Source organism: Lissotriton vulgaris, chromosome 5 (genome assembly GCF_964263255.1).
Source record: "Lissotriton vulgaris chromosome 5, aLisVul1.2, whole genome shotgun sequence".
NCBI lineage: Eukaryota > Metazoa > Chordata > Amphibia > Caudata > Salamandridae > Lissotriton > Lissotriton vulgaris.
The window spans coordinates 203,528,357-203,556,317 of record NC_141693.1 but is presented as its reverse complement, the minus strand read 5'-3'; the positions used below and the strand labels follow the sequence as shown (position 1 = coordinate 203,556,317).

General features: G+C 42.4%; 1 protein-coding gene across 1 annotated transcript in view; it reads left to right on the top strand.

The window, feature by feature from the left end:
- The window catches only part of MAMDC4 (MAM domain containing 4), a 607,580-nt gene that overhangs the window by 428,881 nt on the left and 150,738 nt on the right, over window positions 1-27,961 (top strand). Inside the window, exons 19-21 of the mRNA XM_086921169.1 lie at window positions 13,226-13,350; window positions 17,998-18,217; window positions 20,114-20,251. Of these exons, the coding sequence (XP_086777295.1) occupies window positions 13,226-13,350; window positions 17,998-18,217; window positions 20,114-20,251 (483 nt within the window). The remainder of the gene's footprint in view (window positions 1-13,225; window positions 13,351-17,997; window positions 18,218-20,113; window positions 20,252-27,961) is intronic.

Here is a 27,961-nt window from a genome sequence, read left to right as displayed (position 1 = left end):
GGTATCCCCTGTCTTCCAATTTGTGGATCAAGGTGGCTGATTGTTGTTTATAATCCTGAATTCGGCTGCAGTTGCGTCTCAGTCGCAAAAATTGACCATAAGGGAGATTCTCCCGTAGAGGTCTGGGGTGGAAGCTATCGAACCTCAAAAGTGAGTTCCTTGATGTTGGTTTTTGGTAAGTTGTGGTTGTCAAGCCATCCACACCTGCCTTGATGGTGAGGTCTAGGAAGGCTAATTCAGAAGCACTGCTGGTGCAGGTAAACCTCAAGTAGTTGTCACGGGTATTGAGCCACATGAGAAATTGATCCAGGGATTCTTGATTTCCTTCCCAGATTACCAGAATGTCGTCGATATAACGACGCCATACATTGATGTTGGTTGCGTAGGGATTGTTCACAGATTGTATGTGTGTTTTTTCGAAATGGGCTACATAGAGACCAGCTATACTGGGAGCGAAAACGCTCCCCATGCTTGTGCCGTTAGTCTGTAGGTACAGTTTGCCCTCATACTCAAAGTAATTGTCTTTTAATGCCAGAGTGGCACAATCCATTATGAAGCTGCGTGGGGTGTGATGGTTCCAAACAGTTCCAATATGACTCTACCCTGTACGTCTGTATGTCTCCCCCTCTATGTTATATGTAGCAAAGCGAGAGGGAACCCCCTTCTCACCCATATAGCACCTTAGTGTGTGCTACACATAGAACCTCTAACACACTCACTGTAATTTATTTTTAATACCCCCACACATACTCACTTGGTCCTGAGGAAAGCCTGTTTCAAATTAAGAAAGGCCAGGCTGAAACATGTAGACCACACAGGACACTGGAGGTCATAATCCATACTCCACTGTGTCCGTCTGCCTTTTTAATGTGCCAACAGATACCCAGTTTTATTAAAATAGTTTTTTACCCTCGGGTGCTGGGACTTCTGTATGGCTTTTTAATTTAATTTTTCACCTTCATACTCACCACATTGCACACTCAGCAATTATACCAGCTCCGCAGTAACCTGGCGTCGAAGCACACCCGGGGCACGCTAGGTGCCACTGCGGTGGGGCCCGATGATGAAGCATGCCACCAACTAGGTTGGTGGGTGAGGGCTTTCAAATAAAACCTACTGGTTTCCATTGACATACGTACTCCTTTGAGTCCTTTTTGCTTAAACCTAGCTAGTCTCTTTTGATTTTGAATATATAATATTGGGGATCCAGACTAGCTTACCTAGTCCTCCCTCTCTCCTTTGATTTAGTGATATTCAGGCAGCGCACAGCTGTGAGAGTTTAATTTTCTTTAACTCAACATGGCAGAAAATACTGGCCTAACTTACACTGAAGATGACATCAGTGAAATCTTATCCGACCCGTCCCTTGCGGCAGACTTCAATGTCTCCACAACTATTGCACAGTCCTCTGACTGGGATGCACTAACTGAGAAGAAGAGGAACAAAATACGAACCATCCTACATGGCGTAATTCTAGCACAGTACTTACGCACCAACACTGCTCCAAGAGGTCTCATAGTCACCAATGCGCCTAGGATTTTCCTAGATGACGCCACTTTCAGAAAGGACTGGGCCCAGATCGCCTGGCACTGCACCAGGGACTGGCTCGTCCTCATCATTAAAACCGCCAAGCGACTCTCCGATGCCATCCTGATTGAAATCCAGGCCACTGAGAACCATTTCAAGACCACCCTAACTGGTTTTAAGAAAAAACTAGAAGACCAAAACCGTGAGATGGCTGACTACAAAGAATACTTAACCCAGACAAAAATCAAAAATTTTGAGAAAGACTTGAAGAGACTCAACTTCACTAAGACATACCCTTATTCGGATGATGCTTATACTCCAGCCAGAAAAGACTCCGACAGCTCCGGGGACAACAGCTCGATCTCTAGCAATTCCAGCACCGGATCCAATCAATCCAATCAATCGAGAGGAAGAGGGCGACGAGGCCAACACTGGCAGCAACCCTGGCAGGGTCCACCACAGAACCACAACTTTGGGCCACCACAATTTGGACCCATACCACCTCCTTTCTATGGTTTCCCCCCAATGTACGCACCAGGACAAATGCCATACTTTCAAGGGAATCCAAACCAAAGATATCCTTTTTTATCACAGGGCCGCAGGAATCGCGGAAAAAGAAGAAATGCACCACAGGTCCACTGGACACCAGAGGCGGAACCAGTGAGTTCGAACACGAGGAACAAAACCAAGGAACAGGCGGGACCGAGCAAACAGTAACAGCGATAAGAACAAAAGACCAGCTGGTGTTCAACGTCTCCAGCACAGAATTGACAGAAGAAGAGACAGCAGTCCTGAACAAGGGCCTATCCTTCGTCCCCACAGCCAGACTGGACCATTTCAAACTGCATATGGAACTGGCGGAGTTCTTTAGAAAACTGAAATTAAAAGCCTTCTTTGAAAAGAAAACTGAGTCCAATGACCCTCAGGAGGAAGTCCCCAATGAGACAGGCCTCAGATTGAAATCCACTTTCATCCCCCCTCCCTCAAGCATACCTGTTGAGATCGCTGCTTTCGAACAGGCGGTCTACACTGAGGTTGAGAACATACAAGAAAGAAATACCTTCAATAATCTGTCCTACCGTGAGCGTGAAACTTTAAGACGCCTGCAGGCTAACCCTGCCCTCGTCATAAAACCCGCTGACAAGGGGGGAGGCATCGTACTCATGGATAAGACAGACTATGACACTGAATGTCTTAGACTACTCAGCGACAACAGGAATTACAGACCACTTAGAAAAGACCCCACCGAGGAGCTAAGCCAGAGGATACAGATCCTGGTGAAAAATGCCCGGGACGCAGAACATATCTCAAAACAGGAGGCCGACTACCTGTGCTGCAAAAATGCAAGAATCCCATACTTCTACACCCTCCCAAAGATACACAAAGGAATAACACCACCACCGGGAAGACCTATTGTGTCTGGGAATCAGTCACTCCTAGAGCCCCTGTCACGCTTTTGCGACTTCTTCTTGAATCCATTGGTACAACTCACACCTTCCTACATCAAGGATACGAAACATCTCCTAAATGTAATCAAGGAAACCGACTACAACCCAGATACCCAGCTCCTTGTCGGATTAGATATTGAGAGCCTCTATACTAGCTTACCGCAGGACGCCACATTGGCAGTACTGGAGGAAGTCCTAACTGGAACTGTTTGGAACCATCACACCCCACGCAGCTTCATAATGGATTGTGCCACTCTGGCATTAAAAGACAATTACTTTGAGTATGAGGGCAAACTGTACCTACAGACTAACGGCACAAGCATGGGGAGCGTTTTCGCTCCCAGTATAGCTGGTCTCTATGTAGCCCATTTCGAAAAAACACACATACAATCTGTGAACAATCCCTACGCAACCAACATCAATGTATGGCGTCGTTATATCGACGACATTCTGGTAATCTGGGAAGGAAATCAAGAATCCCTGGATCAATTTCTCATGTGGCTCAATACCCGTGACAACTACTTGAGGTTTACCTGCACCAGCAGTGCTTCTGAATTAGCCTTCCTAGACCTCACCATCAAGGCAGGTGTGGATGGCTTGACAACCACAACTTACCAAAAACCAACATCAAGGAACTCACTTTTGAGGTTCGATAGCTTCCACCCCAGACCTCTACGGGAGAATCTCCCTTATGGTCAATTTTTGCGACTGAGACGCAACTGCAGCCGAATTCAGGATTATAAACAACAATCAGCCACCTTGATCCACAAATTGGAAGACAGGGGATACCCCACCAGGATTCTGAACACCACCTGCAAGAGGGCTCGAAACCAAAATAGAGAGTCTCTGCTTGAGGCAACAACAAGGCCCCCTGAAGAACCCACGTTGACATGCGTAACCACTTACAATACCGTGTCTAATCAGGTCTCCAACATAATCAACAAGAACTGGAAGATTATTAATTCAGGCAACCGAAATTGGGAAAAACCCAGATTCGCATACAGAAGGGCTAAGAATCTGAAAGACTCCCTAGTACACACCAGACCTAGACCGAACTGTGCCACTAATGACCCCACCATCCTCAATGCTTGGGGTTTACCAAAACTTACGGGACACCAACCGTGCAACAACTGCAGCGTGTGCCACCTTACATCCCCCTCAAAGACCCTGGACCTAGAAGCGGGTAAGGTATGGACACAACGCCAGTTTACCAACTGTAATTCCTCCAACCTGGTGTACCTGATGACATGAAGATGCGGTCTACGGTACGTGGGTATGACCACCCGGAAGGTACGGACAAGAATGACAGAACACCGCAGCACCATCCGATGCGGTAAAAACATAAGCAGACTTACTGACCATTTCTTGTCCCACAATCACACCCCAAACGATTTTACTTGGACTGTGATTGAACAATTCCCTATAACTCAAAATAATGAAAGTTTTCTCTTCCAAAAAGAACAACGCTGGATTTATCGCCTATCCACTCATATTGAGGGGCTTAACGATTCCATACCTTGGAATTCGCTTAACACTCAATGATTGAGCCTTTCTTCTCCTTCTCATTCTGTGCATTTCCCACACTCAATGACTGAGACTTCCTTCCTCTTCCCCCTGCTGTATATAAACTAATCTTGTTCTTAGTAACACACCACCCAGTTGCTGCTTTTTAGTGTCAATATTTCTTTTTTCGACACTCCTTGCCCCTCATTAAAAGTTTTATTACATACTAGCGCTACCACGAGCGCTAAAACACCCTTCCTCGCTTGCGCGGCTCCTTCTACGCATGCGCGATAGCCACTAACTACCCGCTCATGCGCAGACAGGCATTACCAGCGAGCGCACGCGCCGGATAGGGAATTCTACTCTCCTAACGCATGCGCAGAACGCACATGACATGGCGCTTTCAGCGCGGCAACCCCTCCCTCTGTTTCTACCTCACCCAGGTGTAACCAATGACTGAACCTTTAAATACACAAGCTCGGCCGGCCCTCATTCACATCCGGGCGCCGCAGAAGGATTACAGGTCCAGGGAGGAACTAGACCGACAGTTTCGTGAGTAAATGAGGCTGCGCACTACAGCTACTGTTGGGGTAAGGTGTTGAGGTTTTTCCCTTGCAGGTCGGATATCTATATAATACCAATACCGCCTTCTTTTAGGGTCTCTTTCTCTGCCAGGCGACCCAAGGAGGCTTTGATCAGCTAAACACTGTGTGAGGACAAAAATTGTTTTTTCCTTCACTTACCTGAACCTCACATTGACATGTTCGTTTTCTAGATCACCACTACAACCGGCTTCTAGATAACCTTCACCTGAGTCTTGCCTTTGACAAGACCACACTTTAGCCTTGTATAGTTCGCTCACTCACCTTATAAGACGGTGGAATGACGACTGTGTCCTTTGCAATAATATGCTAATATGACTCTACCCTGTACGTCTGTATGTCTCCCCCTCTATGTTATATGTAGCAAAGCGAGAGGGAACCCCTTTCTCACCCATATAGCACCTTAGTGTGTGCTACACATAGAACCTCTAACACACTCACTGTAATTTATTTTTAATACCCCCACACATACTCACTTGGTCCTGAGGAAAGCCTGTTTCAAATTAAGAAAGGCCAGGCTGAAACATGTAGACCACACAGGACACTGGAGGTCATAATCCATACTCCACTGTGTCCGTCTGCCTTTTTAATGTGCCAACAGATACCCAGTTTTATTAAAATAGTTTTTTACCCTCGGGTGCTGGGACTTCTGTATGGCTTTTTAATTTAATTTTTCACCTTCATACTCACCACATTGCACACTCAGCAATTATACCAGCTCCGCAGTAACCTGGCGTCGAAGCACACCCGGGGCACGCTAGGTGCCACTGCGGTGGGGCCCGATGATGAAGCATGCCACCAACTAGGTTGGTGGGTGAGGGCTTTCAAATAAAACCTACTGGTTTCCATTGACATACGTACTCCTTTGAGTCCTTTTTGCTTAAACCTAGCTAGTCTCTTTTGATTTTGAATATATAATATTGGGGATCCAGACTAGCTTACCTAGTCCTCCCTCTCTCCTTTGATTTAGTGATTTTAAGTCATTTAGTCATTTGGTTAGAATTGTTTTAGCTTAGAACTGTCGTATTTATTTTGGTCGGGCGGTAAGGTCATGATCGGTGAGCACTAATTGGTAGATCCCTATGAGTGGGCATCACCCATTACGGTTGGGAGCGCTCGAAGGAGGTGGCCATTGGCCCCTCAACGGGGAAGGCGGTCCCTTCTAAGGATGGGACGCCGAAAGGAAAGGAAAGGCGGTCAAGGCCCCTTCCTGGGTAGGGGGGGCTACAGCCCCCTCCCGGAGAATTTCCCGGGGCCAAGACATCTGCGACGGCAGATGTGGTAAGATGTGTGGGGTTTGGGGGGGGTCTACGCTACCTTCTAGATTCCTCACACGAGTCCTCGGACGACCTTTAAGTGGCGTCGAGTTTATTGGGGCCCCCGTCAAGTCAAGGGAAATTGGTAGTTGCACTCGAGGTACACCTCGGTGCGGTCGCCCCTCACAAGTGGGGGGGATATTTCTGGTTATTTCTGGTTAGGGATCTTGACACCGGTTACGACCTTGCCGTTGGCCCTTAAACGTTAGGATGTACAATTTCAAAATTTCAAGTTTGATGTTTTGTAGGATGTTAGTTCGGCTAGGAGAACCTTTGTATTAGAGACTATGTTAAGGTTAGCCAAACATCGCAATGTGGAAATGAAATTGTACATAATATGAAACTGTTATTTTAATGTTTTAATTTTGTTTCATATTTTAATAAATACGGCCGGGAGGGTCACTCCCTCCCGTCTTCCAAAAGTTCAGATCTGTTCCGGTTTCCCATCCTTGGGGATTGTGTTGAGAGGGGGTGGCGGGTATCTCGGCCATATGGAGGATTTCCATTGCATCATTTACACTGATGGTTCGGCGCAGGTTGCGCATGGCTCTAAACATGCCTACGTTTCCGCATGCGCCATTGTGGTCGGTGCCATGGTGAACGACGAGTTCAAGTCCAGTGTCATGCACACGCAGACACTAGGGGACTGCACTGCACAATTAGCAGAGCTTCGTGCTCTGATGCTTGCATTGGAGTACGCTGATCCGTGTGTGACAACTCTAATAGTGAGTGATTCTTACTACTGTGTCCAGTCTTACAATGAGAACTTGATCTATTGTATTTAGAATGACTTTCGTGATTCCAAGGGTAGCACAATAAAACATAAAATGATCCGGGTCGAGTGTCTGAGCTTAAAAAGCGGTTTCCACTTGTGTTTGTGATTCATACTCTCGGCCATCAGCATGTAGGAGTCCACGCTGTTGGTAATTCGCTTGCTGATGAAGCAGCGAGATCTGCAGTATCGAAATACTTAGTTGCAGCAGTTACACGGTCCAAAAGTAAATTAGATGATGACATCTTGGCGGCGGTTGCTGCCACTGAGAAGGGAGGTAAATATCCTGCGGGGTTCCCTTCGAAGTACACATACCACATAAGTCCTGATAAGGTTCCTTACGTGAAAATTCCTGATGTTGGTGAACGTTTGATTCCCAACTCGGATCGCAGAGCTACTTTGATTACAGCGGCTCATGAAGGTGTGGCGTCTGCGTATGCGGGCGTCTCAGCCTCTGTAACTCAGCTTCAACAGAGGTTCTGGTGGCGGGGACTGTACAAACAGACGCGCGATTATGTCCTTCAATGTGAAATTTGCCAGCAGATCAAGCCTTCGACTGCTGCGCGTCCGCCTCAGACACAGTTGTACATTTCTAATAAATCACTGGGTTGAGTTCACTGCGGTCCTTTTTCTTCTGATACTGCGTATACATACATCTTAGTAGCAGTTGATTCATGCACACGCTTTGTGTGGGTATGGCCCCATCGCAGCGCTGATTCACGGACTGTCATAAGAGATTTGCGTGTCTTTGTAGGGATTTTTGACTGTGGTACCTTCCATTCGGATCAGGGTCCGGCTTTCGCCTCTAAGGCGAATAAGGATGCTATGAGTTCGTTGGGGGTCCAAGTCAAATATTCGTCTCCATACAGACCTGAGGGTAATAGTGTAGTGAAGCGAATGAACCGTGACTTAAAGCAATCTTTGACAGCTCGAGTTATAGGCGCTGGCAGAAACTGGTTAGCCCACCTTAATGGAGTGCAGCGTGCTCTAAACAATCTCCCTAGAAGGTCTCTGGGTGGGCGGACCCCGTACGAAATGCTCTTTGGTATCAAGATGTATGTCCCTGACCTGGACGGTCTAGACTGCGTGGCTCAAGCCACGGCCTTTGACGTGGATGAACATTGCAATGTTTTACAGGATCTACAAAAGACCAGAGACGGTCTTGCAAAGGAACATTTGCCCTCCACATCGGATGATGCGTTGCAGATCCCGGTAGTAGGCTGGCTACCCAAAGTTGGTGAACTGGTTCGAGAGAAGATCGATAACAAGAAAGAATTTGGTCCTTCCTATCGAGCACCGGTTCCCGTTCTTGGAGTGAAGGGCACAAGAACAGTCATTTTACCACCACTTCCAGGTCGTAAGGAAAACAAGTTTATCTCAATTGACAATGTCAAGTTACACAGGGTGGCCGATTCTTCATAGTATGACCCCGGTGGTCTCCTGTCCTTCGGTTGTGAGAAATTCTGTGTTGGCCACTATTTCTAATGCTGAGCCAGAATTGGCCCTCGAGATGCCTGCCATTTCCAATCCTTAATTGAATTATTTTCACGTTAATAACATTGATGACTTAGACTATGCCTATCCTGCTGATTTGTTGATGCCTGGTATACAGACACGTTTGACCACAGAATCCCGATTCTCATTTGACTCTGTTTCAGTAAATTCGAAGAAACCGTCACGACTAGCAACATATGCCACATTATTTAAAAAACATTTTTTGATCCCTCCATGGACATTTATTTGGCTGGTGCTTTTTTCAGTTTATCTTTTTATGTCAATTGGATTTGTGTTTTATTTTTTCCGTCTGGTCGATGGACACTATGTCGAGGAGAGAACATGCATTCAGCATCTTAATGGAACTTTGGCCCCCCTTTCCTCGTCCCATTCTGCACACAGACTGAAGAGAGACTTGAATTTTGTGAACATCACTGCTTGGCCGGTTCTTGATGGGATTGTGTGGGAGGCAGTTAAATTTCAAATCCATGGCCCAACTGAAGTGGTTAATGTCCCCAATGTACTCAGAGTGAACATGGGGGATGTGGTGAAACAAAATATACGTTCTGATGATTGGGATGTTCAGGCCGTAGAGTCATTATTTTTTGATTTGAAATGTTATGCTGCCTTTGATGTTGAAGATTTGTATTTAGAATCTGCTAATTATGGTGATTTATTTTGCTTCCAACATTTTGGTAACCATTTCTTGCATAAAACAAGTTCCAGAAGGGGTACTGTAAATTACACAAAGTGGGAACATTGCCCAGCACCGTTACAAGGCAGCTCCAGTACATTTTGAAAAAGTACACTTATTTTACCGACTTTAATCAATCAAGTACTGAGTCCTTCTACTTTAAGATGACACAAAAGCCCATGTCCAAAGTTAGACTTACCGATACTAAATTGTTGTATTCAAAGTCCTTTCTAGACAGATTAGCTGCAGATGGCTATGAGCTGTGGAAGGAAACCATTGACCTTAAATCGGTTTGGGGTTCTAGAAGTTGGCAGGTACAAGGCACTGAGGCTTTGCACCGTGCATGTCTCATCCCAAATCATATGTTGTTTTTAAATTCTACCATTTTTCAGACAACATGCTTTGGATTGGCTACTTCAAAAAAATTAAATACCCCTTCTATTCCTGATTTAGAAGAATATTCGGGTTGGAATAATTATACACAGTTTTCCATTCGTGAATTGCAAACGTTACTGCACAATTCATCCTTCAATATATCCAGTTGGGATCCAAGGGGTTGGCTGATGTGGCACAGAAGCTCGGATTCTTGCCAATGCCGCTTTTTAGCTTTAGCTGAAGGTTTGACACAAGTCAGGCCTAATCCACGTTTTGATGCTGACCATACTGTCACCACTTACTCAGTGGGCAAATTATGTCAGAATTGGCTACAACATTCTATATTAGCTGCTGTTAAATTACATCTTTCTAAGCTGACTGATGATGTGGATTTAAATGACTTCATAAAGGGCCCGGCTAATGGTAGATCTAAAAGATGGATTTATGCTATTTACAATTAAATCTGGAAAACTTCACAGGTTGAGGCTGCTAAGCGCCTAAGAGCGATAGATCAAGCTAATTTGGAAAAAGTGCTTGCTGTTGTGGATAACAGTATTAACATGCTTTCTTCCTGCATTTATACATTGAATAATATTGTATCATCTGTTGTTGACATCGTGCATGATGAAGTGTCTGTTTTGTACCATGGTCAAAATCAATTGCGTTCTATTATGCAATTTGCTTGGACCCTGCAGACGCTTAAGGCTGGTCGTGTGCCTTGGAGTTACATGAACGTTTCCTCTCTTTTTGCCCCTTTTAATTTAACTGACAAACAACGCATGCTTTCAATGCGTGATGCTTCGTTTTCCATGTTACACATTGAGAGGTTGGAGTCTTTACCGTTTTCTGCTGCTGAAGCTTCTGCTGCAACGTGGCTTATCCACGGATTAATCACATTGCCCTTTGCCTTGTACAAGTTTACTAATTGTATGCGTTACATAGCTATAGGGAGATATGACCATTAGGGAACTCATTCCTCCACGAGACGTGGTCTCTTCCATTCACTTATAGATGCCTGAAAGACGGGAAAGAGGTGTAACTTAATGGAGAAGAATGCACAAAGTCCCCTGACCATTCATTGATATGCAGACACATCCAGTTACATGGTTCTTGTAATCAGGACCGGCCTAATTTAGCCTGTTTTTTAAAAGGGACCCCAGTTCCTGCGATAGTTCCCACATTCACATTACTGGCGAATGGTAGTTATTTGCTGTTGAACAACGAGGAGTGTTGTGGTTTAATTAAAGGGGTCGCTTATGTGGTAACTGTATCAGAACGTGTCGTCTGTTGCAAAAACGTTCTGTATCCCCCTACACATGGGAGTTCAGCTGTTTCCATCTGGCCGCGCATCCCAACCTTGAAAGCAGAGTTCAATGGTATGACTAGAATAAGAGCCCTTTTGTCTCAAAAAGATGTGGCCCTGAGTTCGGCCCGAGAAACATTTGTGCTTCACATAGCTAACACGCGCACAGAGGTGCAGGCCCTTTTGAACACTGATTTACCGTTACATTTCAGTGAGCAGGTTCACCAAATCTTTAATGCCTCCTCCACTTCTGGCCTGGCTCATTTTTTTAAATTGGTTGGCAGTGGTCTCTTGACTTCATTCGAGAAGATATTTGGAATCATCCCTAGCTTTTTCCATTCTATATTTTCGAGTCTGTTTGGCGGCTTCCCGGTTTTGCTGGCATTAGCTGCAGGCGTTTTGATTATATTTAGTTTTGTTAAACATGGATGCCCGTCCTGCGCTGGAAGCCGCAGAGCCCCTCCTACTGCTGTTTCGCAACCGGATGCTTGATTACTATGGCACCCTGCCGCTTGCGACTTTAAGCACGGCTTTTGGATTATCGTTTCGATTTTCCTATTTCACATGTGTCCAGCCTGTTTTTCATTGCCTGAGCTGCGATTTCGAATGGGCCCTTGATTTGTGTCTCTGCTTGACGGTATCTCCTGACGTCGATTTTAATCATCTGATGAGCCCTGTAGTTGCTCACGAGTTGGTTTGTTCTGGCGAAAGGATTATGGCCTTGGCAGCGATGCATGGACTAATGGGTCATTGGAACATACTCGCAGCGGCGCATGAGTTTTTGGCACATAGCGTTCTGGAAAACCCACCGAGTTGTCCTCTGATGCTGCTAGAGGATCCAATGCTGGAGGAGCACGTATGTTCTTTTCCACTGCTTAATTGGATGGCTGAACTGTTTTCAGGTGATGACAGTGATTTCATTTTAGAAGCTGTTGCTGCATATTTTGCATATATGGTCCTGCCCTGAGATGCCTCGGAAACTGTTTATTTAGGCACGTACCAGTTCGTATTTTTGATGGTGCCTTTAGCTTATTCTGAGTTTTTTTTACGCCCCAGGCCTATTGACTTTATCTTTGGGGGTTTTTGAACCTTTTATTTTGGCCACTATAGGCCATCATGTATGCCTTTTCAGATTAGCTTAGCTCATTATTATTGAACTTTGCTTTCATGTTATGCCCCTGTTCTGCTTTTACCTTGCCTTGCTTTTGTCCGTGCTCGGATCATTGGGGGGTGTCATATAGCTACTTCTTTTCTACATACTGTGTTGCACACAACACATAATTGTTAATTTAGCTTTCAACCCAGATGAGCTTTGTGATTTACTTGAGAAATAATATGTTATTGCTCTGATATCAGTTTTGCTCGGTACACTGTCTGCACAGTGAGTGCTGAAGGCTGCAAGGATAACTAAACACGATGTTGTTGTGAGGTCTGATCTTCGCACGTCCATAGACATAACACACATGCTGCTGCCAAAATCTGGCTCTAGGCGGGATTTATATTGTTGTGCTGCACACACAAGAGAACCACTTGATGGTGCTTCGCATGCAGAGAGCTGGTGGAAGATGATGTGATCCTCTGCCACTGAGGTTTTGAGGTATGGGTCCGCCCTGCTAAAACCCAAATGAGACCTTCATAGATATAAAATACTATGCTAAATAGGGAGGGTGTGAATTAGGTATTGTTAATTCCTATTCATTACAGCATCTTAGTATGCTGTCACCATTCGCCTTTTATGGACTAGTAACTATGCTGATAACTTTGTTGCTTATAATATGTTTGCTAGTATTGTACAAGATACTGCGTTTGAGAACCTTGCATTAGTAAATAAATATTTCAAACATGCACGTGTCCTCTTTTACTCCACGTTCTGGTTTGTAATGATTATATAACGAAAGAGTGTTCATGTGTTCAACGATACCTGAGGTAATCTAAGTTCATGTTCTGGTCTGTCTAAACATTGGGAGTTTGTAATGTCCAATGAGACACTGTAGCTAGCTCGGTAAGGGGATTTTGGGTACTGAGGTGAGTTTTGGCCCATCCTAATTCACCGAGGTTCCAGGTCTCTATGCACATTTCTGTAGGAGAACGGAATTCCCGCTACAATACCCTTGGGTACCACTTTTGGCATATCATGTATTAAGCCATGAGCCATTCATACTTCCAATTAATGCCTTTTGCTGTATCACAGGTACGTTGAACCTGAAGATCAGACATGGAGAATCTGAGACCCTCCTCTGGACCCAAACAGGAACCCATGGGAACGCTTGGCACCTCGGATATCAAACAATTGACCACAGTGGGGAAGAATACCAGGTAATTTCACTTTCTTTGTGTTTGCATTTATTGCACCTGCATATGAAAAATATGTGCTGCCTAGGGTTTACTGCAAAAGGTACTTAGAACTCAGAAATCAGTGACTGCTAACATAAACCAACATTTGAAGTTAAGGGCGGATAGTGAGAAGTACAAGACCACTATATATCTACACATTGTAATTAGAATGATAGTAATTCATTAGGGTCTAACTAACATCATGCAACACAAAAAGATGATGGACGGAATGTTGAACATTGTCAAACATTCACCCCCAGATCTGGCTTTAATCCATCATTAGTTTGCTCACCACGTCACCCCAATTCAGACATAGCCATATGCAAATCAGTCTTGACCCTGTGCCTCATGGGAACTGTCCAGGTAGAACTGCCAGGCCATGTCTTCCCTGGACCGGAATCAAGCATCCTAGGACCTGTTTCGGGCTTTCAGCCCTCATCAGCCAGGATAGCTTGACTCCAGTGGCGTAAGGAGCACAGGACCCACGTCTGGGCATACCCTTCCCACTTAGGGGGAAAATGCAACAAAAAAAGATGATGCACGGAATATTGAACATTGTCAAACATTCACCCCCAGTCACAGATCTGGGTTTAATCCATTGTTATTTTGCTCACCACGCCACCCCAGTTCAGACATAGCCATATGCAAATCAGTCTTGACCCTGTACCTCATGGGAACAGTCCAGACCGAACTGCCAGGTCAAGTCTTCCCTGGACTGGAATCAAGCATCCAAGGACCGGTTTGGGGCTTTCAGCCCTCATCAGCCAGGATAGCTTGACTCCAGTGGCATAGTGAGCACGGGACCCACGTCTGGGCATACCCTTCCCACTTAGGGTGAAAATGCAACACAAACAGATGATGGACGGAATGTTGAACATTGCCAAATATTCACCCCCAGTCACAGATCTGGGTTTAATCCATCGTTATTTTTCTCACCACGCCACGCCAGTTCAGACATAGCCATATGCAAATCAGTCTTGACCCTGTGCCTCATGGGAACAGTGCTGACCGAACTTCCAGGCCATGTCTTCCCTGGACCGGAATCAAGCATCCTAGGACCAGTTTCGGGCTTTCAGCCCTCATCAGCCAGAATAGCTTGACTCCAGTGGCGTAGTGAGCACAGGACCCACGTTTGGGCATACCCGTTCCACTAAGGGTGAAAATGCAACACAAAAAGATGATGGACGGAATGTTGAACATTGTCAAATATTCACCCCCAGTCACAGATCTGGGTTTAATCCATCATTTTTATGCTCACCACGCCACCCCAGTTCAGACATAGCCATATGCAAATCAGTCTTGACCCTGTGGGTCATGAGAACAGTCCAGACCAAACTGCCAGGCCATGTCTTCCCTGGACTGGAATCAAGCATCCTAGGACCGGAGTTGGGCTTTCAGCCCTCATCAGCCAGGATAGCTTGACTCCAGTGGCATAGTGAGCACTGGACCCACGTCTGGGCATACCCTTCCCACTTAGGGTGAAAATGCAACACAAAAAGATGATGGATGGAATGTTGAACATTGTCAAACATTCACCCCCAGCCCTGGCTGAAGAGGGGTGAAACCCCGAAACCGGTCCTAGGATGCTTGTTTCCAGTCCAGGGAGGACCTGGCTTGGCAGTTCGGGCTTTACTGTTCCCATGAGGCACAGTGTCAAGACTGATTTGCATATGGCTGGGTTCAAACTGAAATGGCATGGCGAGCAAAAAAACGATTGATTTAGGCCCAGATCTCTGTACTGGGGTGAATGTATGACATTGTTCTGCATTCTGTGTATCAACTGTTGTTTTTGCGTTTGTCAACCCGAGTGGTATGGGTATGCCCAGACGTTGGTCCAGTGCTCTCAATGCCACTGGAATTAAGCTATCCTGGCTGAAGAGAGCTGAAACTCCAAAACCGGTCCTAGGATACTTGTTTCCAGTCCAGGGAGGACCTGGCTTGGCAGTTCGTGCTGGACTGTTTCCGTGAGGCACAGGGTCAAGACTGATTTGCATATGGCTTGGTTCAAACTGGAATGGCATGGCGAGCAAAAAAACGATGGATTTAGACCCAGATCTCTGTACTGGGGTGAATGTATGACATTGTTCTGCATTCTGTCCATCAACTGTTTTTTTTGTCTAAATAACATCAGCCAGATGGGGCAAAAGGGATGAGGGAACTAGTCAACTATTGAGGATAATTTGTAGGTGCTCAAGCAATAGTCAGATCGAAGGTTGATAGCGCATACTTTACAATGGAGGGGTGCCAGGAAGGATAAATAAATCACCTAGGTGCCTGGGTAGTTTGGTACTGACAAGGCAGTGTGTTTCAATTATGCAACGAGGTGGTTGATGGATTTGTACAGGGAACTGTATGCATGGTAGGCTGACGGCAAGGTTGTGATTCTTACATACCTATTTCAGTCTAAATCAGCCTTCCTGAGGTCTGTAGAGGGACTATGACCTGAGTATTAGATGATTGTTAGGAGTTTGAAGACTTAGAAAAAGGAAGGGTAAGGAAAAGAGGAGTTTACTGCATAAGTCATGCTTGAAGATGTCTTTAGTACATTAATTGTGGTCATGGTTTTGGCAGAGTGCAGTGTGAGATGTGGTACATTTTGCCGATGTTAAGGTCATAGCAGTGGGGGAGGTGGCATTTCAGCTGATAAAGATAAAGTGCACCCTTTTGCTGAACAATGATGCTAGGTTTAGAGGTAAAAGTGTGTGGGGAATAAAATCAGAATAGACAATTTGTGAGAAACTATGATTTTGGTACAAAGAGAAGATGTCCACCATCTTTACTGATTTTTCTTAATGTATAATTCAATATCCCCGGAGTTCATAGTACAAGATAGCAATGATTCCCAAAGGTAGCCATTCTCCGTATTGGAATCATTCAAAAAACTGGGTGGATTTTTCCCCTGTCCACAATTAAATATTGTTATCTGTATATATGCAATCAATCAATCAATCAGAGCTATGACACAAAAGAGACACCTTTAAACAAAATGTGGGCACAAATCAAACCAATATTAATCAATTCCATACAAACGGTTGAAGAAGTGGTGTGATAAATAGTGTGTCAACCCTTTAAATAAAAGATCAAAAAGAGTGATATGGCTCATCCATGAGAATTGGACGTGTGATGCTAGAAACAAGTGCGTTATATATTCAACAACTGTTATAGACCATCATCCGGATCAAGAATATACGTGACATACCCACAGACCCGGAATACATAATTTTTCTGTTACAGAAACAACCCAATGCTTCAATCATTGTCCAAGCCAGCTCAATTCAATGCAACAACTGAAAGCAACTAATGAAAACCGTGCAAAATCACTTGAGACTACAGGTTAGTTGAGCTGCAAGCTCCAGCAGAAACAAAGTCTGCGAATCAGCTAGAAGGAAAGGGGTTGCAAATATGAAAAATAATTTTAAATTTGCTACTTTGTATGCTGGACATGGGTAAATTCTAGAAACTTACTTAGGAATAGAAGTCCCTGATATTAATGTTCGATTCATAGTAGAAATAAGAACATTATGGAACCCCTTGTCCAAGCTTGACCTCAACAGTTAGGAACACCTTTTAGGATGATGTACACAACTTCAACTTATTTTGCTCACCTATGTAGCTTCCACTTTTATTAAAAAAAATTATGATTTCTAACATGGGCAGGGCAGAGGTTCCTTATCACAAATTGTATCTGAATAAAAAATATTCATAAATGTGTTCACTGTAGGTGATATGTTGTTTTTCGCACTGTGCAGGTGCAGAGATTTAACCAGCCTCTTTAACAGACCTCATTATACGGAGACATTTACCAATCCTACTAGAGTTGCCAGAAAAATAAAGGTCGAACACAGCCAAGTTAATTCATTAGCAAACTGGACATAGGCTCAGAATCCTTCGGAGACTGGACAGTGATCATAGCACACTGATAGAAGAGTTTGAAGATTGAAAATGACTCTCACCTCCAGGCAGTTGAGACATATTTTCCTAAGTGGAGTACTTGAAGATGCCGTCAAAGTATACATTGCTTTGTGCCATGGAACTCAACTGATCCTTAAGGCACTAAATTATCCATGCACATTATAAAACTTATCACTTGTCGGACACATTTGGTGGTGGCAGGGAGAGAAACAGCACCATTCTTATGGTAAATATTGTCCTCTTGAATGAGCTTGTAACCTAAAGAGCTGTTTTACTCAGCATTATTACTTATTCTATAAACGGTGGCCTTAACTGGGAAGACTAACGCCTAATAAAGGGATTACATTGACTCATTTTTAGACCCCATTGCCAAACAGACGGCCTGAGACAGTTGCACCTTGGGTTTGTAGAGCCTAATTCCGGGTTTTCACATGTTGCCCCAAAGATAGCAGTGTTCTGCTAGTTCTGTCTTGCTAGTCTAGAATCTTCATGGCAACACATTTAAGGCATAATTTCGCCATGTATGCGGAGCAGCAGAGGCACTATCTCCTCCTTCACAGTCATGGGTGGGCTACCGACTCCAGAGTTGCCTGCTTTTCTACAGTAAAGACGAAGTCAGGAAATGGACAAAGTACTGTGATGATTCCCATGTTATTCACCTTTAAGTTTATTATTCTCTGCAAGATTCCTTGACATGCTGGTTTTTGTTCATTGCAGCTGATCTTCGATGCCGTGCTTGGTGGCCCCTTAGGCAACATTGCCATTGATGACATCACCGTGCGGTCGGGGCCCTGTGTAGCTCAGGTGCACTGCTCCTTTGAGGAAGGCCTGTGTGGTTATTCCAATGAAACAAACCACTTGTGGGTCCGACAAAGCAACTTCAGCGGCATCACCAGAGGAGGTCCTCTCATGGATCACACCACAGAGACCATCATGGGTAGGACATTCTTAAGCCAATGATGGTAGATAGTAACAAGTGTCTGATGTAACTTTATTTATGAAGTTTCTTTGATTTCATATTTTTTAAGGTCCTTTCATCATTTACATTTTCATTGTGGAGCAAATTAGAGAAGACTAAATTAGTTCAATAGTTTTTTTCTTTGCAGGTGTAATATATCTGTAGGTGTAATATATCTGCAGATTGTGCTTACTATTTATCTGTGATGATGCCACTTCCTGGTTCAAGGACTGACAGTAGTTCCTAAATTGCAGGACATACAAATTAAGAAAACCTCTTTAAACAAGTTAGAAATAAGATAGATTGAAGGAGTTTTTTAAGTGGAAATCTAGCTGACGTTAAAACAATAATAGAGTAGGTCAACATTTTCATTTAAAAAAATGTGCATGTTCCGTTAAGTTTTGCTTCTATTATGGCTTTTGAATACTGGTGGTACTCCATTACAACACACTGGTTGTCTTCATTAGCTGGTCATCTTTGGGCCTTCCTTTCCTTTTTCAAGGCAGAAGTCTAAACATCTTTGTAAATTCTGACTGTGGCATTTTCAAAGATACCATCTTCAAAGTCTATGGCTTTCTGAATGGGCTTCCAGACTAGATGATATTATATATCTCAGATTATTTCTATATCGAGATTGAAATATTAAACCAGAAACATATTGCAACCATTGCATTGCCTACCAATAAATTGTCAAGGTGCTATTCTTAACACCAGCAATATAGTGGTAGGGAACCTACTTTACCTTAAAGAATATGTGACGGGGGAGCAATCAAATTTCTCCATCACTGTGCATTTGAGTTTTGCTCAGAAGCAGGCTGATCTCTGGATTGCCAAGAAGTCCTGTGCCCTCAATAATTAGCATTATTTATTCAAAACAATGTTTACAGATCTTCTGAGCTTGCAATTACCCTTCTCCGACATTTGACAGTGAGGTCAACCCAAATCTATGTTGTGGGCTGGATTGTCCATTTAAACACATTTGATTTGGAATGTTACAAATACCATCTCCACTTTCCTTTACCTTGTCACTTTCAACAGGTATTCACTGATTGATAAGAACTGTTCCAGGGCATCTTGACCCGTGGGTAAATTCCCATCTTTCTGCTAGTAGGGTTACTGTATATATTTAAACACCTTTTTAGCTCACTTTTATCTTTTTAACCTGTGAGAAATGTAATTTGTTTATCTTTTGCAACTAATGGATGTATTCTTATTTTTCATGATGCTTTTTAATGAGTGTATTGGGTATTTTGCATCTTTTATGGTCCATGACCGAAATAAAGTTTATTTGAAGTTGAGAAGATAAAGTATTCAGTGTTCTTTAAGTTTGAACCTTTATTCTCAACCAGTTGTATATAGGCAAACTTGACTGGAAGATATAAGGTATCAGAGCGTTTTACATGCGCACCAGTTTCGTTACAGATGGACAAATATTTTTTGTTTTGTTATTAGGCACAGGGAGATGAAGTGATTTGCCCAGAATCACAGGATGTTGAGTGTTGTTGCCGAAACTCGAACTTGGTTCCCCAGCTTCGAGGTTGACCGCTCTAGGCTTAAGGCTAAATCCTCTTCCTTGTCTTCAGGTCAAAAAGCATAAGTCTTTTGGTGGTTAGTTGTGCTCTGACAATAATCACTCTGTCATGTGGGTTCTGTACTGTTGTAATGAGGTAATTCTGGAGGCAGGTGGAGGGCTCTCGTGTTTGGTAATTTAAAAAGTAAGCATTTGTTTGCTGCTAAATCATGCCTGCATCGTTTCTTCTTCTTGAAGATTGTTATTCCCATGTGCCACAGGGAGTATGAAAAATAAGGGATGGGGCAGATTAACAAGGGATGGCATTTCCAACTTATTCAGTGTTTTTTGTTCTTCTTTTACAGGGCAATATATGATTGTGGACACAAGCAAAGTGGCTATGGCCAAGGGGACTTCCTTTTTGATGAAATCAGAGGTGCATGAGCCACTCTATGAGAATGGATGCCTTGGGCTCTGGTACCATGTGAGCGGCACAAATGCAGGTAAGGCAGCTAGGTCAATTGGTGACCCTGATCTTGAATCTTATAACTTAAAATTCCCACCATTTCTTCATTTAGAATTCAAGAACTTCCTTTGCCTCTGTAGGCAAGCATTCTTAAAAAGTGCTCCTAATGAAGAAGCTTTAACCCCTTCCACGCTCATGACGAGCTGGGCTCGTCATGGTGTAGCCTCCTCGCACGCTGATGACGAGCCCAGCTCGTCATGAAACAATGCAAATTGCACTTTCCAGCACAGGAGGGAAATTGCCTTAGCAGCCATGGATTTAAAACCTCTGTTGGATGCTGTAGAGACTATGGGGCCTATTCCACAAACATAATTTTGTTGTACATTTAGTAGTACTAAAATATCACTGCTGAAATGCTACAAACCTATGAGTATAAATCACCACCGCTAATGCTCCTATCAGTTCTATGGGGACATCCTTACACATTTAAGTCTACTACTTAGGGGCTGATTCCGATCTGGGTCGGAAAGCTCTCCAACCAAGCTGGATTCAGAGTGCTTTCCAACCAAGCAAGTACGATGCGGCCCCATGCTGTCGGACTCGGTTCGGTCGGACACCCAGAGAAGTCAATGGGAGCCGGTCATACGACGCGTACATGGGCTCCCTATGACTGAATGGGTACGTCTCACACAAGGGCGCCCCCTACAGTGGGTACGCATCAAAGCCATCCACAACGTACATGCCTGTGTTAGAGAGACCCTTGGGTCTCCCCTTGTGTTCGAGTCATAAAGCTGCGGGTGACGGAGGGTCCAACGCGGACCCCCAAAGGCAGCTTCCTGGATGTTTTACGAGCCAGAAACTTTGGCTCAATCTGGCTGTCCGACATGTGTATCGTACTGACTTAGTCGGAATTTGCCTCCATTGCACGGCACGGTTTACTTACGGACTAGGCGTGCAGAGTGCTTCGGACCCGGAAATGATTCGGTCGGCAACTTTGCATTTCTCTTATCGTACTTGCTCGCTCGTTCAGCTGTATGAGTCGGGCGGAGAACACACGTCCAGCTCGTACTTTTTACGGCCGGATCGCGTTCGGGGACCTTACGAGCGAGATCAGCATTGGCCCCTTAGTAGTAAATATGGGAGGGATCGGGGGAGTGGCTGGAAAAAGGGGCATACTTACTACTGTATGGGATGGGTTTAGGAAGTACTGAGGAGGCCTGGGGTTTTGGAGGGGTGTGCACCGACACACAAAAGAGTAAGCCCATTGCTATTCACAAGCTTTACTTCTAAAGTTACTAGTGCCACAAAGGGACCCAAAAAGGTAGTAAATGACTTTTGTTCAGAACTAGAATATATCCAGCACCACTTATGGTCAACCGCTGGTACTGCAAACCCTCCCACAGAAAAAAATGGAGATAGCGATTTAGAATAAAACCCAATAGGCAATAATGTTAAACTAAATTAAAAAATTTAAAATTCAAGTAAATATAATTTAATGTTCAAATATATTTAAAAATAGCACATATTCATAACTGTATTGTTAACAACCAACTTTGAGTTTAGATATTAATGTAAGATTACATTTTGTGAAAATATATTTTAATTACATTTATTCATTTCTATACATCACATTAAATATTTATCAATGCATAATAAAAAAAGTTTCATTTTCCAACTTTAGTGGAAATTTGTTTTTTAATTTCAACTTTAAAACTGTTTTAATGACAGATTCAATTTAAAATTAGGCTAATAGTGCTGTAGCTTTTTGTTCTCTCTTTAAAGGATAGAAGAATTCATTTAGAATAATACTTAACTAAAAAGTTTTTTAAACATTTTTAAAAATTAAATAACCTTTGTTTTAACTTTTCCCTATACTTTACCAAATAAAGATTCCTTCCACAGTACAGGTGGAGATTTCCTTATGGTAAACAGAAGTGAAAACTGAAAATGAGTATTAAAATGTATAAAGAATTAGTAAAAATATTTGTGCACTACATATAATAGTAAATAAATTTCATATATTCTTATTAAAGGTAGAAACCAAGCACATAAAATAAATTTTAATTAACTCTTCAACTAACGTAAGTATATTCCATTACAATTAAAATGATTTAAATTAAAAAATAAATTACCACATGAAGTAAAAGCAAATATTTCACATTAATGATTATTATTATTAAAAGTAATGTATAGAATTAATTAATATTTGTTGAAATATCTCTTAATAAAAATATGCTAATGTATAAATTCAACAAAGGTAGTTAAAATAGTTTAAAAATGATAAATATATTTTAACTTTATCTATTTGTTTACATTACATTATATGTATTTATATTTTAAACTATTTTAAATAATGTATTTAATTTAACAATATTTCCTATAGGATTTTATATTAAGTCCTTGGGGGTCATTACCCGCCATCCTATTTGGACATGGGACCCCCGCCATAAGGGTGGGGGTCCCGTGGGGGCAATTAGGATGCGCCTGCCACAGTGGCGGGCGCATCCTGTATTCCTGTCATTGTGGCAGGCGGTGCACTCAGCACCGCCCGCCACAATGCCAGGAAGGCATGTCGTGCACTTCCATGCACATCATGGCAGGCACCGTACGGTGCCTGCCATGTTTTGCATGGTACTGCAGGGGGGTACCATAGGTACCCCCCATGTGCACCCCCCACCACTCAGAGTCCCTGGGTGCCCGCAATGGGCCCCTGCAGTCAATCCCTGCATGCCTTTCCGTGGCAGCAATGCCGCCATGAAAAGGCATGTCATGTTTCCGCACACATGGAAATATGGCTGGCGGTGGCTGGCGGGCAGAAAAGCGGGGACGGTCTCTCCGTCCGCCGCGGCCCCCAGCCATAGTAATATGGCGGGGGGGGAAATGGGTGGTGGGCGGGGTAGGATCTCGGGCGGATCACCACCGCCCACATGGCAGTGGCTATCCGCTCGAGATCCTAATGGGCCCCCTTGTCTCTAATATTTCTTTGGGGAGGATAATGACGTATCTCTAGTTGGCCATGTGTTGTGCTGGACTTGCTACTTTTTCTTTTTTGCAGTAGTAACTTACACTCATACTTTTGGCTCCACCCTCTTTTTCAGTAACTTTACATTTGGATTTTGGCAATAGCCAAGAGTAGTAAAGTAATTAAAAAGTGTAGGACTAAATTACGTGCGTAAATTACTTTCTAGTGTAAGTAACCTTTGTGAATAGCCCTGAATACCTTCAGGGTTTACTAGTCGGCCAAAGACCATAATGTGGTGAGTCTGTGACATCACACCGCAGAAGGCTGCTTTAATAACTGTGACATTTGACAATCAACCTTATACAGGATTGTGGGGATGTAGCAAGTTAACATTAAGGTTGGCAACTACCTTTCTTGTCTCTTCTGAAGCCACTCTTGCTGTCCTTGCATCTCTTCAAGACATCCTCATTGTTTCTCAAGCTCGATACATAGTCCCTGTTATATAATTTAAATTTTTAAGTTAAAAATATTTTATTGAATTTTCTGAATAATTAACACATACAGGCAATACAGAAACATTATTCATGAACGAAAATACCTAGTAATCAAAACTAAGAAATTTACAAAAACAATAATGAATTACAATAGGTATATATATATAAATATTCATTTAAAGAAGGAAAGATAAACAAAAAAGGAAGGGAAGGGGGAGCCATGTATAATTACTATGTAATCTGTTAGAAAATAGAGCTACTTTTATCATAAAAGTACTTAAGTATAATGACTGTAAAATGATATATCAAGTATAAATATTCAATTATGAAGATACATATATATCTACAGGTAACCAAAAAGAGTGAAATAAATTAGAGTTATGATTAAAATGTTCTTAATCATTGGATCACACTATGTTTAATTATTTTTTACTGTGTACAAATACTATGCATCTTTTATGATCTGTGATCGAAATAAAGATTTTTGAAATGATTAACCCCATTCAAGGATAACTGAGCACCTCTCCTTGTAAAAAGAACCCATGACCACCAAGCATGAACTGATAATGACGAAATATCCTTCCAGCTAAAAGTAATGGATTTTAAAGCAGCTGATATTAGAAAATTAAACATTTTACCTTCTAATTCAGTTAAGGTATGCAAAAGACCAACAGATTTACATATCAACAGTTTGTAAGAAATAATGTCATGGATATGCAATATCTTTCGTATAATATCCCAAACATGAGACCAAAATTTTAAGATTAATGGACAATCAAAAAGCATATGTTGTAATGAACCAAGATGCAATTTACAATGCCAACATGTTTCAGATTGTAGCAGTTTAGCATGAAATAAATGTATTGGGGTCCATAAACAATTGAATAAAATATAAGAATTGGTTTGGTAAAGCGAAACAGGTAGCGAGCTTGAAATACTATTAAGCCAAATAATCTTCCAAGTATCATTAGATAAGGAAAGTGAAAGCTCAGTATTCCAAAATGCTGAGATTATATTTAAATCGTTTCCTGTATAAGTAGATACTTTTTTATATAAAATGGAAACAGTATGTGATGACATAGTTTGAATATATACTACTAAATCTACTTTAGCATTAGACGGAATGCCATGAGCAAAATAATCTAAAATTGAATTACATAAAAACTCAAATTTAATAAAATCAGATTGAGATAAACTAAATTCCATTCTTAAAGCTTCAAAGGAAATGAAAGCATTGTTGAAATAGATATCTTTAAGATAAAAGATACCAGCCTTAATCCAAGAATTCAAGAAATTAACATTTCTATTCAATGTAATAACATTACTATGCCACAATGACAAGTCTTCAGTATGAACCATAGTAGATAGAAAATTTGAATCTAGGTCATTAAAAATGAGTTTACTGGTTTTGATAATAACAGATTGTTTTAAAAAATGTGGTTTGTTGGACATTGTTAGCAAGGTGGCCAATGGAAAAGGAATCACAAGAGATTGCTCTATATGAATCCAAGTAGGATAATTATTTAAAGAGGAAGAAGTAAACCATATCACACTTTGTCTCAGTATAAATGCTTTGTGATATAGAAGAAAGTCAGGGAAGCCAGCATTACATTTGGGTATCTTTAATTTTTTGTAACTAATACGAGGTGATTTATTATTCTAGAGAAATTTGGAGGGAAGTCTATCAATATCTTTATAAAATTTTAAAGGAAATTGAGTAGGAATCATAGCAAGGGTATAAAATGTTTTAGGAGCAATAGTCATTTTAATGGAGTCCATTCTCCCCACCAATAGAGACGAAGTGAAGACCACTTAGACGTTTTATCTTTGATAAAATTTAAGATAAAGTTACTATTTAATATTAATGTTGCTTTTATAGAGAACTAGTAGCCCCGTCCCGATGTTGTCCGGGTATGAATTGTTGCCGGCCAGTAGTATATTGTTTTGTAGGATTTCGTTTTGATAGCATTTCTTATCTGTGACAGGCCTGTGAAACGCTCCGAACCACAGTGCACTGCTGATGCACTTAAGAGTGCGCTTTCAGTAGTGTGTGAACTCGGGTTTCCCTACTTTATTTTTCCTTGCAATATTTAATAGCGCGAACTCGACAACATGGCATAAGCACAATTTACATTACAGAAGAACACATTAATTTGTGGTAGGCACGGGGAGACAAAGCGATTTGCCTGGAATCACAGGATGTTGAGCTGATGCCGAAATTCGAACGTAGCTCCCCAGCTCTAAGGTTCGCAATTCTAGAACTTGTGGCAGGAGGTGTGTCTAAAAGTGTATGTCGGGACTGGCCATCAATGAGAGAGACCTGTGCATTTTTAAAATGGGTGGTGAAAAAATATGAGTATGTTGCTGGAGATGTGGGCCGCCGTGCCACCAATGTACTTACCGGGGAGGGTAAACACCCATTATTACGCTACTTTCTTTCCGCATACCATCACTCCGCATACTTTCATTACGAAAGTACCATGACTCTGCAATGCCATCATAACGCATGGTATTACATTTGATATGTTTTACCACGCATACATTTACAACGAAATTCGTTGTAAATGCATGAATGGTAAAAGCATGTTTTTTTTAAATGTTTGGATAAGGTAAGTATGGGTATAGGGGTATATGTTTTGGGGTACTGAGGTATATGTTTTGAGGTGTTTGGGTATTTTAAGGGCTGGATATAGTTTTGGGTTATGGGGTACAGGGGTAGTTTTAGGGTTTAGGGATAGGTATGGGTTTTGGGGTACAGGGGTATTTTTGGGGTTCAGGGCTAGGTTTGGACTTTGGGGTATAGGGGTATTTTTAGGGTTCAGGGCTAGGTTTAGGTTTTGGGGTACTGGGGTATTTTTAGGGTTCAGGGCTAGGTTTGGGTTTTGGGGTACAGGGGTATTTTAGGGTTCAGGGGTAGGTTTGGGTTTTGGGGTACAGGGGTATTTTAGGGTTCAGGGGTAGGTTTGGGTTTTTGGGTACAGTGGTATTTTTAGAGTTCAGGGCTAGGTTTGGGTTTTGGGGTACAGGGGTATTTATAGGGTTCAGGGGTAGGTTTGGGTTTTGGGGTGCAGGGGTATTTATAGGGTTCAGGGGCAGGTTTGGGTTTTGAGGTACAGGGGTATTTATAGGGTTCAGGGCTAGGTTTGGGTTTTGGGGTACAGGGGTATTTTTAGGGTTTAGTGATAGGTTTGGGTTTTGGGGTACAGGGTATATTTATAGGGTTAAGATGGGTTAGTGTTTAAGGGTGTTGCGGTATTTTAAGGAGTAAAGGTGGGTTATGATTATGGGGTGCAGGGGTATTTAAAGGGAGCAGGGTGGGATTAGCACACGATGTGAGGCATGGCATGAAGGGAAGAACGTACCACACGCCCCCAGCATTTGTCACGCCCCCAGCACACGCCCACAGCACAACGCAGACACTCCCACAAGGGACTACTTTGCTGGCACCGTTCTTTTACCTTTTAAATGTATATGGTGGGCGTCTGCATAGCCTATGTTCTTCTGCTGCAACTGCCCTTTCCAACGCTGTATTGGGGGTTGTGATTGGTGCTGTGGTTCCTGAGATTACCCGCCTCAAAGGTTTGGGCTCTCTCTTTATTATATTAGTATGGATATGGATAAAAATAAAATACCAAGATATTTTAATTTGTCTTTTTGCCAAATAATATCAATCATAGGTAACATATCATGAGTACAAAAGATGTTTATGGGGAAAAATTCAGTTTTATTAATGTTAAGTTTGTTACCAGAAACCATGGAATATTTTGTAATAATTTCTAATAAGAAGGGAATTGAGGATATAGGATCACTAATAAATAAGAGCACATCATCAGCATAAGCTAAGGTTTTGATGGTAACATCCTTTATCGTAATACCTTTAATATTATCACACTTTCTTATATGAGTAAGGAAAGGTTCAATTCCAATTAGAAATAATAGTGGAGAAAGGGGACAGCCCTGTCTTGTGCCTCTAAAAAGGGAAAACTGACTTGACACTTGGCCATTAATAAATAAACGAGCAGTGGAAGCACAATACAAAGCAGAAACCATTCGAATAAACGTGGTACCAAAATTAAATGATAGCAAGGTCTGAAATAAAAATTGCCAATGGATTTTATCGAAAGCTTTCTCTGCATCTAAAGCCAAAATTCCTGCGGGGGAAATTAAAGTGGAACTCTGTTCAATAACATGTAATAAAGTTCTTGTGTTATTTGTTGAGTATCTATTCTTCATAACACCTGATTGATCTGGGTGTATAATAGAATCTAGTATAGGGGCCAATCTAGAAGCA